The sequence below is a fragment of the Mixophyes fleayi genome, chromosome 8 (assembly GCF_038048845.1).
Source record: "Mixophyes fleayi isolate aMixFle1 chromosome 8, aMixFle1.hap1, whole genome shotgun sequence".
Classification (NCBI taxonomy): domain Eukaryota; kingdom Metazoa; phylum Chordata; class Amphibia; order Anura; family Limnodynastidae; genus Mixophyes; species Mixophyes fleayi.
This window is the reverse complement of record NC_134409.1, coordinates 66,642,359-66,655,396: the sequence shown is the minus strand read 5'-3', so window position 1 is coordinate 66,655,396 and position 13,038 is coordinate 66,642,359. Positions and strand designations below refer to the sequence as shown.

The following is a 13,038-nucleotide window of genomic DNA, read 5'->3' as shown; positions in this document are numbered from 1 at the left end:
CTACATTAGCTCTTTTGTGGTATTGGACCAGACGGGCTAATCTTCGCTGCCCACGCACATCAATGAGCCTTGGGCGCCCATGACCTTGTGTCGATTCACCGGCTGTCCTTCTTTGGACTACATTTGGCAGATACAAACCACAAGACCTGCCATTTTGAAGATGCCTTGACCCAGGCGTCTAGCCATCACAATTGGGCCCTTGTCAAACACATCATCTTCAAGATCTGACTGTTCATATTCTGCCTAATTTATCCCACCCCTTGACAGGTGCCATTGTAATGAGATAATAAACTTTATTCACCTCACTTGTAAGTGGTTTTAATGTTGTGGCTGATCGGCATATACTGGTAGTGCTCTTAACTAATTATCTCTATCTTTGTTGAAAACAAATCTGGTAGTGTTAAACACCTTCATGGAAATATTTGGCTGTTATAGAGTTTTTATGCATTTTTTTAAGGTTGTCATATTGCACCCTTTTAAGGTATTACGTCTCTAGGATCACAGCTCAGCGCCACGTGTCTTATGTCCCCAGTTTTAAAGTGTGTAGGGATAAGAACAGCTTGCAATTAGAAAGTTTGCAGTAGAGCAGAACATTTCAGGAGATGTGCAAATCTTCTGGGAGGCTGTGACCTTTCCACTTGTGTGTGTGTTTGTTTTGTTTTTTTTTATTTAGTGAGTACATGGCTCCATGTGTCATGGTCAAAGTCATGATGTCTTGAGACAAGCACAAAACCACAGACTGAGATGATCTTAAAGAGTAAAAATTCCTGTCAAACTGATTGGGGTGACACACCTCTGTAAATTATTTATCTTGTATAAATCTTACTTGTTTAAAATTACATGTTTTTTTATATTTTTCCAGAATTCAGCAATTTCTGAACCTGGGTCCCACATCAGAAGCGGATCAAAGGACATCAAATTATATTCTTTTAGCTATAGTTGAATCTGATTCAACTATCGTCTATTACAAATTGACGGATGGATTTGTGATACCAGATCCCCCAGATTTTGCAGAGGATGTGGACAACAAACGTTGGAAAAGGAAGAAAATTAGGTATTTGAGGTAGCCATAATGTGTATACCTTGATAAAGGTGTGGTTACTTTTTATAGGCTTCGTTTAATTCTTTCTTTTTTTTTTTAATGCAATTTGAAGTTCATCCTTAACAGCTCCTTAAGGATTCCTTTCACTGTTTCATTTTTAATATGCAATTCTAGATATTTCAACTAGCCTGGATTGAAAGAAGAAAAGGGTTTCTTTTTTATTTTATTTTTTTTACTCCTGAAAATATGTAGCACTCAAATAAGGGAGGACTGGCAAATTTTTGGTATGTTGTTGAGCGCAATAAAGGCAGATAGAACCAGATCCCCACACCTTGCTGTAACATTTGCTGTATAACTGCTCATATAAGCCATTGGCGGCAATGGCCCTCAACTGTAAAATATAAGTGGCCCAGGAAAAAAAAAGGAAGAAATTGGCTTCCTGTACTCAAAATACCATTCACATTGTTTCCCTGACTGATACGAATATCCACAATGCTAGGTACCCAGTTCAGTTTTAGGTTGAAACATTCAGAAATTTCAATTTGTTTGTAAAAATGCACACTTTAACAGTGAAATAATATTGTTGAACATGCTAATAAAATTCAAATAAATGTGAATATGTTTTTTAACCTACATACAGATTGATGTTAAGCTGAAAATAAAAGCCTTTGTTTAAATGTTTTCTGCAGTCTTCTGTGATAATATGCTGGCCTCTGCAACAACGTATATTTCATCCTGTAGCCTAGATATTACAGCATTTAATAAGGCTTCTATTTTTTTGTGTAATTTAGCAAAGTAATCCCTATGTCTTACCTGAATTGTTAGGGTCCCTCCCCTGGATCCCTCTCCTTTGCTGGTAAGGTCCATGGTGAAATTAGGCCCCCACAAAAAAGTACACAATCTCAGGAAGGCTAGGTCAGCTCCACTTCCTACATCTGTCCTTCTATATTGCTTCAGGCTGCTGATATCCAATTTTCCACCAGTAGTTATCATTCTGGGACCACTGCATCAGCATTCTGAAGTGCAGCAGTGACAGGAGTAGGAGACTTGGTCAACGGAACAATCCGCTTGCAGTCTGCTCACAAGATATTTGGAATTATACTTTAACTCTTGCTGTTACATATAATGAATCAACTTGAATATTAACAGTTTAGTGGTCTATCTCTGGTATTGAAGTACCGTATTTTTCACTCCATAAGACACAAATGACCATAAGACGCACCTAGTTTTTAGAGAAGAAAACCAGGAAAAAAAATATTCTTAACCTAATAGTGTAATAAAATATTTAATAAATATATGTTGACAGTGGGTATGCAATACAGAGAAATTCATAAAATGCAATACAATGATATGCATTATGTATAACCAAGCAGGTGTTAGTCACTGTTATGGTGGTATAACAAAGTGTCAGTTTAGCAGACAAAACGGCAGTGCTAGTATCTATAGCTCTGTGGATTAACAGCAAAGAAATGTTCGGAGGGATGGCAGCTGAGGTGAACGAGGTGCAGCGATATATTGCAATTACCTTGAGATGGTAGTCAATGTGCTTTTGACTAACGGCATGCGTGATGTCTTGGATCCTGTGTGGAGTCCCCACTTTGGTTGTTTATGCTGTGCGCAGTAAGTCCGGTCTGCCCGTAGATGTAGGATGTCGTAGGAGTCAGGCGGGCACTGGTGGTCTGGTTCGGCTATGTAGTATGTCGCTGGGCGCCAATACGACCTCCCGCTGTTCTGACTTGGATTAGCACTGTGAGCCGCACGTGCGCGGTATATGAGGCTCGGGGAAATACCGTAAATGAGGGCTACATGTGACTCCTTTTTGCAGTATTCGCTCCATAAGACGCACACACTTTTTCCCCCACTTTTTTGGGGGGAAAAAGTGCGTCTTATGGAGCGAAAAATACGGTATATTTTATTTGGTGGTCAAGAATTGTGCATGGTAGTTTGGCATTAGCTAGATTGCTATGTGTGTTTTTTGAATTACAAATGGTGTGAAAGTTAATTCTTCTTGGAGTAATGGTAGAGAGGATGGTTTGCAACCTTGTACATGTAATTTTACAGCTACTAAAAGTCCATTGATTTGAACCTTTGACTTATTTCCATATAAAGCCATAAGCTCTGTAGTTTAGTTTGAGTTAATGGTTGATTCAGTTTGTCTTCTGCATCTTACTAATGCATCTGCTATTTGCTTCCTGTGTTCTCTAACACTTACCAATGTAATTACCAATGTAATGACTCTGATCACTAAGCCTCAAAAATTGTGTTATTGTTATTCCTTTTATGAATAGATTATGTACTTTTAGCTCATTTTATTGTTACTGTGTAGCAGTAGAGCATCTCTATAACATCATGCACTGTGTTCATACTTTATCTGATCACTCTCCCTTAATACTGCTGACATTTCTTGGCCTTGCTTAAAAATAGGCCTTGTTCTAAAATTTTATGCTCTTAACCAACTAGTAAAAAAAGTGTTTAAATTAACAGATGTACATGAAATTTTTAGGCTTTGCAATCTAACTAGTTACAGAAAGAAACAACTGCCAGGGGTATGAAATAATACTATATAACACTAAATATACACAACCTATCTATATTAACATGTAAAAAACACTGCTCGGCACTCGCATTTTGACACAATGACATGTATATAAGTTGGAGAAAATAAGCCAACTGGCGTAAAATAATATAGAAAAAAGTTACTTAAGCGTGTGTTCAAACTTTCAGAGCAAAAGATGAGTTGCTGATTTGAAATTATGTACAAACAAAATTATACCTATATACATAAGTGATACACACATGCATATAAGTCCAGCGCTGAGCTATTCATATACAGAAAAAGGTTTATATAATATAATTAAAAAATGTTGGGAATAAAAGTAATTAGTTAGGTCACAGCTGTAATAAAAGGACTTTGCCTACGTCGTACCTAACGTTAAAAAAAAGATTGGATTATACAGCGCTGTCAATAATTTAAATAATATAGAATAATTAATCCACAACTGATAAAGGAAAATAAAATAATTGTGTATGTATTCCATTCCCCAAATAGGAAAATAGAATATCAAGGGAAATTCAGCCAGGTACAGTTGTAGCGCAAGAAGGAAGAAAAACGGTTCTCTAAAGCATAATAATTTATTAAACACAAAAACAGAAATAGTGTAATGAAAAGCATAATGGACTAATCATCCAAGTTAAAAACCTTGTAATCTACATACACACATAATGCAGCCACACTCAGTTACCAATACATGATTAGAATGTTATACACATGAGCTAGTACTCCCGTTGATTGATATGCATGCAATTAGAAGTTAGCAGCTTTTAAATGTTTTAAATAGGAACTATTAAAAAAAATTGTTAATATTGTTAGGTCCACACTCCAGAATGGAATACAAAAAACTAATATGTATCTTCAAGTAGCTTCTGAAAAAAAATATAAAGGGAGAACTAGTTCCAATGAAAACAAGCAATCCATTTACACGCTGATGGTAATCATTATGTTATTTTTACATCACATCCATGTAATTACTAGCATATCAAACCTTTGTTGTTGGATAGGGAATAATAAGTGCAGGCTCCTTGGTAGCAGAGTATATACTGTTGCACTGTTTTTCACTCATAGTCGTCCGGATACAATTGCGGTCGCCGGGCAATGAGAGTGATGGCTCACTCGCTTCATATGGTGGAGTAATTTTTCAAGTTGGTGCACAAACAGGTAATCCTCACATAACACCACAAAAGGAGCTGCAGTGCTATTGGAGAGAGCGCTTATCTTTAACATTTTATTAGGTAATCCTCACATACCACAGTTTGTGGAAAATAAAGGAAAAACGCTTGCATTGGCTTTCCTATGTCCAGTGTAGAAATAGATAAATGGTAACTGGATGAATGGAGAAGTGATGTCAAAGGCAGTTCATATGCAGTGCAGACCTATGTATCCTCTCAAACTTTTTCAAAGACAAAAAGTTTAAGAGATTCAGACGAAATGCTTCAAACAGAGATCTGTTTGATCTTCTGTTTGACAAATTTGGCTTGTCTGATTACTCCTACAGCTTTGACCATAAGGTTGTGTCCTTTTGCACATCTTCCTAGTTGTCTTATCTTCATTATAAGCACAAGTCCTGAGGGTAACTAAGGACCAGTAAACACATCTACATTCTTTATTCAATTTTTATTATTTGTTGGAATTGAATTTCCCGATCTTGGTTGCAGGATAGAAAACGGAAAGTTGTCCATACAAAGAACTAGGAATCAAATAGGGTTTGAGGTTACCATAGTTTAAATATGGGCAGACTAGATGGGCCAAATTGTTTTTATCTGCCGTCAAACTCTATTTCTATGTAGAGCTGAGGAGGGAAGGGGGTATAAGTGTTGAAAAAGGAGAAAAGGCAGGAGGATATAATGTAGGGACTGACAAATTACAGGAAATGCTACCAACACAAAGTGCTATTTTTATGTGCTACCTAGCCAGAGCCAGAGAGACTTTGAGATTCATCTGAGCCTAGCTAGAGTCATTTTGGTGTCTAAGCTGATATCTAGCCAAGTCCCACTGGTGAAATGTCCTTTACTGGATTAACGGTGTTGCACAGCATTTTGTATTTTTCTGATTCTTAACATTCTAGCCAACAGCACCGTATAGCATAGAAATCCTACATGTCCCCATACTGCTCCATGTCAATATAAAATTTGATTCTTGTGAACCAGTCTCAGGGTTGGAGATGAAGGGGGTCTTTATAGGGTGGACACCACTGCCTTTGCTGTATTGTTTAAGTGTTTCAATTCTGACTTTTAGCAGAGTAAGAACACAGGAACCCTCTCTCCCCAAAAGTTCCTTGAAGGATTGTGTTACACTCAATAAATAACGTTGAACTGGTTTTCAACTACAGCCACTCTGGAGGGGGGCAAGCATATGGAATGAAAATATTTTAGCCCAATTCTTTTCTTTACCTAGCCTTTAAGTCCTTCCCTCATTCCCTTGTATACTTTGGCAATGTATCATGTAGGTTTTTTGTAATGAGCTTGGATATAGAGGAAATTGTATGAGTGGGAATATGGAGTGCTGCACACAACCTTTCAAAGGGGGTTTGTTTTCTACCCACATGCTTGAAAATTCCTGCTTTTCTCAGGAAATGACTAGTTTGGCGGTATCTGCAGTATATATATAAACTGGCAGATCCCGATTAGCTTGGACCTCAGAGAAGGGACGTATACCTTTTGAACTAAGCAGCTCGTATGTCTGGGTGACCCATTCCCTTGACCAGCTCTTGAAAGCTATGAGGTTGATCTCAGGAGGCAGATTTAGTTCACTATTAGAGATGTTTGTGGAGAGAGCAGCAATGCGTTTTAAACCCCTTTGTCTCTTCCATCATGCAAGAGTGGGACTATTTGTGAGATGGAGTGATTTTGGTAAATTTAGGTAGCCATAGTACAACGTTTGCAGTGCTCTTTAGAAAATTATATTAGTTTGTGTTCACTGTTTCCCACCCAGACCCCCAGAGATATCTGGAACTCTTATTGGTCTTGTCAGTGCTTCCATTATGAGGACAAAAATAATATACAACATCGAACATCCTTGTCTGATGGACCAGACAGGGAGGTGTTTATTTTCATTCTGGTTCAGTGCAGGTACGTAGATGTTCCAGCAAACCTCTTATGAAACTCCAGTCCACCCTATCAAAGGCCTTCTCAGCATCTATTTACAGGAGCTGTAGTTCTGTCGTCCATAACTGCAAAAAAGGGTAGTGGACGCGCTGATAGCAATATTTAGTAGAGTAGGGTTTCCTATTGAGGTCCTAACCGAACAAGGGACACAGTTCATGAGTGAATTGGTCTATTGTCTCTGGGCAAAGTATGGTGTAAGACAACTTCGTACCGCCCCCTATCATCCCCTGACTAATGGACTGTGAGAGCGGTTCAACAGCACTCTAAAGCACGTTTACAGGCATTTGTAGTTTCTGAAGGAGGGGACTGGGAGCGCTACCTGCCACACCTCCTGTTTGCTTATCAGGAGATGCCACAGGAGTCTATAATTTTTTTTGCCCTTTTGAGTTACTATATGGCCGCAGAGTCCGGGAATCTCTTGACCTATTCTGGGAGTCTTTGGAAGGCAAGCTACCCACCCAGGAAATCTCTGTGGTAGACTACGTGATCAAGCTCAGAGATCGGTTAGAGAATCTCTTGTGGCTCACGCATGCTAAACTAGCAGAAGCGCAGACCAAACAGAAGACTTGGTACCCGATCAGTGCTTGCGCTCCAGAGTATTTGAGGTAGAGCATAAAGTCCTTGTTCTGATGCCCACATGTCAGAACAAGCTCCAGGCTGCCTGGGCTAGACTGTACAGGTCTTAAAATGCCTAAATGACTTCACCTACGTGGTGTAATTTAATAGCGACTGTAGGCGGCAGCAGACTTACCATGTGAATTTGTTGAAGGCATACGACGAGTGCGTGGAGTCAGTAGCTGTGGTTTGCTGTTTACCAACTGAGGGACCAGGAAGTGATTCGCTGCCTGACCTCCTCGGTGCCAGAGGTGAATGTGGTATAGAGGAACTGGACTGGTATGAGCAGTTGAGTGCCCGCAAAAAGGAGCAGATTGTGGCAGTGTTGCGGCCCTATGCGACTCAGTTTGGTAGGAAGCCCAGCTGGACTTCCTTGCTCATGCACCATGTGGACACTGGTGAGCATAGTCCAATGAGGCAACCCTGCTTATTGGGTCTCACCAGAGGCCATTAAGTGCATATGCAAGGAGGTACAGGAGATGCTTGAGCTAGGTGTGATCTAGCCATCACACAGTCCGTAGGCATCCTCTGTTGTATTGGTTCCCAAGAAAGACAAGACAGCACAGTTTTGCATGGACTACCACTGGTTGAACGAGGTGACAGTGTCTGATGCCTATCCCCTGCCCTGCATTGACGCTCTGTTAGCCGAGTTAGCTGGATCAAAGTATATTATTGCATTTGGCTTAAGCAAGGGGAATTGGGAGATAACTGACCCAAGATGTTCAAGAATGGTCTGCGTTCATCACCCAATTATTCGAGTTTAAGTCCATGTCATTTAGGATGAAGAACACGCCAGCCACCTTCCAGCGTGTGGTTGATTACCTGCTGGAAGGTTGTAAAGGCTTTGCTCAGGGTTAATTGGACGACATTGCCATTTTTAGTCAGTCCTGGGAGATCAAATTGAAACGTGTAGTTGTTGGAGAAGATTTAGTGGGTAGGTTTGATCATCCGAGCAGATAAATGTCAAATGGGAATGTCAGAGGTACAGTTCCTGGGGCATCATGTGGAGGAAGGTAGTTTTAAGCCAGAACTAGGTAAAGTAGAAGCAATCTGAGACTGGCCCCTTCCCACAACCCAAAGACAAGTACTGGCCTTACAGACATTTTGTTCCAGACTTTGGCACTGTAAGAAAGCCCCTGACAGATCTCACTAAGAAGAAACTCCTCAATGTAGTTGCCTGGACACCCGCTTTTAAGCTGGCATTTCAGTCGTTGAAGGAAGCCTTGGTACATGCTCCAGTACTGCTGGCGCCCAATTATGACAAGGACTTTTTTGTGCAGACTGATGCGTCACAGTACAGACTGGGAGCAGTACTTAGCTAGGTGGGCAGGAGCACCCTGTAGCCTATTTGAGCAGGTAACTGCAAACCTTGGAGGAGGGGTATGGCAAAATTGAGAGAGAATGTTTGGGCAATGAAAAAACTTCAACCTTATTTGTATGGACGACATTTCACAGTGGTGACTGACCACAGCCCTTCAAGTGGCTACAATACAGGTCAGGGGAGAATGGCAGACTTTTGCGGTGGAGCCTTACACTTCAAATTTTTTACTTTCATATTGTTCACAAGCAAGGAAAGGCCCACAGCAATGCGGGTGGACTGCCACGGCAGGAAAAGCTGAATCTCCGGGTCACCTCCAGTAACCCCAAGAAACTGCGGGACTAGGAACCAAATCTTCGGGATTTGTCCCGCATGGAAAAGGGGGAGGACTGTGGCTGGATCACGTAAAAATAATTTATTGTAGAAATTTATTTCAATTAGTCGCCAATTGATATAATCGCAAATGTACTGATTTTTGATACTGTTATATTTCTGTATTAGAAATTAACTGATTTCTGAGGCAATAGTGTAAAAAAACACATTTCCTCCTCACATATGCCTGTCTGAAGGCAGGTAATCTCATGTTAATTAGAGCTTTTCATCTCAGTGACCAACGCGTCTTTTTAGCCTAAAAACATAGGAGGGGGTAATTAGACTTGCTGTTAGGTTTCCTATCTCTGTGAGACTCAGGATGCAAGTGATTTAGAAATTACAAATTGATGTGAATTTTTTAAGTTAAATTGTGTTAAATGCGAGATTAGAGAATATCATAGCCTGGTGGTAAGCATTCAATGTTAAATTTTAAATATTGCGGTGCCGGCTAAGACGGGTTAGGTTACCTCCTGCCAGACTAGGGCTGCAAGACTATATATAATGAGCTATGTTTTGCCATGTTTAGCATCATTCCATCTATAACTTCTGGATAATCAACAATGCCTTAAACTGGTGTGTAAAAGTCCTTGTCAGGACTCTCAGGCAATAAAACATAACTGTTTAAATATTCTGCTTGTGACTAGTACCTGCTGTTATCCTGTTGCCTACAGATAAGAGCTTACACTTTAATCAGTTCCTTGACTGTCTTGTGTTGAACCTCGCATCTCTGTGTCAACGCTCTGTCTGCTACCCAGCAGTCTTGATCCATAGTAAGCAGTCGGGAGGTACCAGCCAGCCCACACCAAAGAGGCAGGGCAGCAGCTATTCTAGCTACCCCCAAAGTAAGCGGTTCTGGGCATTGCATTATCAATTATTGCGCAGTCGACGAGTGTCTGGTGGCTAGGTGACACCAGTAGAAGTGGTCGGTAACAGACAGTTACTAACGACAAGAAGAAAACCCAGATAAACTGTGCAGGAAGAACTGTCCTTCATTCCTCTTCCCCTTGCAGACTGGGTGGATAAGTAAGCCCATCCGGTCACACTATAATCCCTCTATTATGTGTTCTATCATTTTCTCCTATATAAGCTAAAGATTAAATTGGAATCTATCAGTCGCAGAAATACAAATATAAATTATCAGAAGATATATTTTAATATTTTACATCTTGTGATATTTTATATTTGTTTTTCATGCAATTGATAGATTACAACTAGTGGAAAGCCTAGGGGTAGAACCGAAAATAATTGTGGCATCTATGATGGGGATACATTTATTTACCTTTTAATAATTTAGATAGAGGACATTGCTGTTTTTTTTCTCCATTAAAGACTAAGTTGGGATTTTATCTTTTTTAGCAGTAAGTAGAGAGATTATAGGTATACTCAGAAGTTTTAAATATCACATTTAACTCACTATTTCACTCTGTTACTTCTTTGATTTTCAGATCAATAATTTATTTATTTTTTAAAATGGATTCACAATCCTTAGATAAGAAGATATAATCATGAGACTGTCAGTGCACTACACTAAACAAATTCTGTTCTTTGAAATCTTCTATAGAGAAAATTCCAAGAATTAGAGAGCTAATGTTTTTTTCAGACCACTCCAAATCATGGAACAAAAACAATCTTGTACAGTCTGTGTGTGACATAAAATTCCTAGGCAAAACTCCCTTGGGTCCCCTTTGATCATTATATATCCCCGACAAACCAAGGTTCATCTTCTCCATCGATTGCATTAAAGATCTGCCTGATAACAAATGCCTTAACACTAACCAGGTAACGGTAGACTGTTTTTCTAAAATGGCTGCCTTTGTACCCCTAAAAGGATTACACTCTGCTCCAACCCTGACCACCTTCTTCATTAAAGAAATCTTTAGTTGCTATGGCTGTCCTCAAGATATCATTTCATAGTGGACAGCATGGTAGCTTAGTGGTTAGCACTTTTGCCTCTAAGCACTGGGGTCATGAGTTTGAGTCCCAACCATGGCCTTATCTGTGTGGAGTTTTTTATGTTATCCCTGTATTTGCGTGGGTTGCCTCCGGGTGCTCCGGGTTTCTCCCATACTCCAAAAACTTACTAGTAGGTTAATTGGCTGCTGTTAAATTGACCCTAATCTGTGTGTGTATGTTGGGGAATTTAGACTGTAAGCTCCAGTGGGGCAGGGACTGAGGTGAGCGAGTTCTCTGTACAGCGCTGCGGAATTAGTGGTCCTATATGAATAAATGATGATTTCAGACCGAGGTGTTCAGTCTATCCTCTGGTTTCAACCCTAGGGCACCAGCTCTCAAGCCAGCATTAGAGTGTGTGCCTCCAGCAGAGGGGCCATGGGCAGCCTTACAAATTGATTTCATAGGACCAATACCAGCAGGCAGTCGCAAATTGTCGCTATCCCTTGGTAGTTGTTGCATGTGTTCTGGAAGTGGGTAGAAGCCATTCCAACAGTGAATGACTCTGCTACCACTACTGCACGGGTCCTATGGGAGCAAATTTTGTCACGTTGGGGATTCCCTAGGATCATAGAATCTGACACGGCAAGGTCATGAAAGCACTTTGTGAACTACTGGACATAAAGCAATGATTTCATGTTCCTTATCATCCCCAGTTAGCAGGGATAGTAGAGCGCATGAACCAGTCCATCAAGACCCGATTAGCCAAGGCATTGTTACAGAAGGGATCTTCTTGGGTAACAGCTTTACCGGCAATACTTATGGGTATTAGGGCAATGGAAGCATCCACAACAGGGCTCACTTCGTTTGAGCTCATGACAGGTCACAAAATGCCACTTTGCATCAGCTGTCAAATCCCATTTAAGGTTGCAATTGCCAGAGATGTGTTCCTACAACAGGTACAAGATAACCTGAAGGGACTGCTGCCATATGCAGCAATACGGCTACACAAACCTTATCTACAGGGGGAGACCTCAATGCCCTTTGTAGGAGATTTAGTAATGGTCAAAGTTTTCCGTAAAGCAGGGATGCAAACTGGGAGGGACCATATCAGGTTTTCGAGACAATGGGTGATAGCATGCTGAAAGTACAGAGGCCAGTGACTACCAAGAAAAACTGTCCGAAAGGGCGCAAGGTATTGTAGGTTCATATTGACCAGGCAAAAATTAAACATAAAAACAATTAAAATAAAAATAAAACAGCTCCACTGGCAGTGATCTGGCTGGAGGGGGAAACGGACTGAATATTCATTATAGTATTACTCTACATCATAATAGAAAACAAATTTTTGTGTTATAATCACGAATCTAGTATGAATATATAGATCACCAATATATATCATAAACTATGAATGGAATGTTGTCCTAGTAACGAACCTCAGCTATAACCAATTCTTGTCCAAAAAGGCTATCTAGGAGTTTATTAGTGTGCATCCAGTGATTTTATCACACAGTATGTATACTCACTAATCACATACACTTATATGTTTCGCTAATTTGAACTCAATATCTTTTAAGATAAATCAATAACAGTTATATTTTATTACTCTCATTTTGATGTTCAATAAATAATTGAGATATTAAGGAAACAGGGAACTTAGTGCACCTACTTTTTGAAAAAACTTCTAAATCTCCCCTTTTTGAATGTACATATGTATAGGTTTTTGGTTGCACCCCTTTCCCTATCTATTAAGAGGAATCTATAGATTTACAGGAAGGAGGGCGTTCCCTATAATCTGTGCGATAGAAAAACTTTTCTTTTGAGCATATACACTAGTACATATAAATGTATATACACACACACAACAGAATAGGATATTATATACATCTGAAATTTTAGCATTGTCTGTTTAATCTATAATGTATTATCTGTATTGTATGTTTGATTATCTTTGTAAAGTAAAAGACTTTTCGCTTGCTTTGTATGTTTAGATAACTGGAATAAAAAGGATGAATGGATGTTTATATAGATAATGCAGTATAGTGAGGTAAATGATAGATTGGTATTAATTTAGCGACTAACACATAATGATGGGCTATTTGACAGTGGAGGTCAATAGATGTGTTTAATATTTAGGCGA

General features: G+C 39.7%; 1 protein-coding gene across 1 annotated transcript in view; it reads left to right on the top strand.

Annotated features, from left to right (window-relative positions):
* TSEN15 (tRNA splicing endonuclease subunit 15) overlaps window positions 1-1,723 on the top strand; it is a 30,656-nt gene extending 28,933 nt beyond the window's left edge. The window contains exon 4 of the mRNA XM_075182667.1: window positions 863-1,723. Coding sequence (XP_075038768.1) covers window positions 863-1,067 — 205 coding nt within the window. The 3' untranslated portion in view covers window positions 1,068-1,723. The remainder of the gene's footprint in view (window positions 1-862) is intronic.
* Window positions 1,724-13,038: the final 11,315 nt, after the last annotated feature.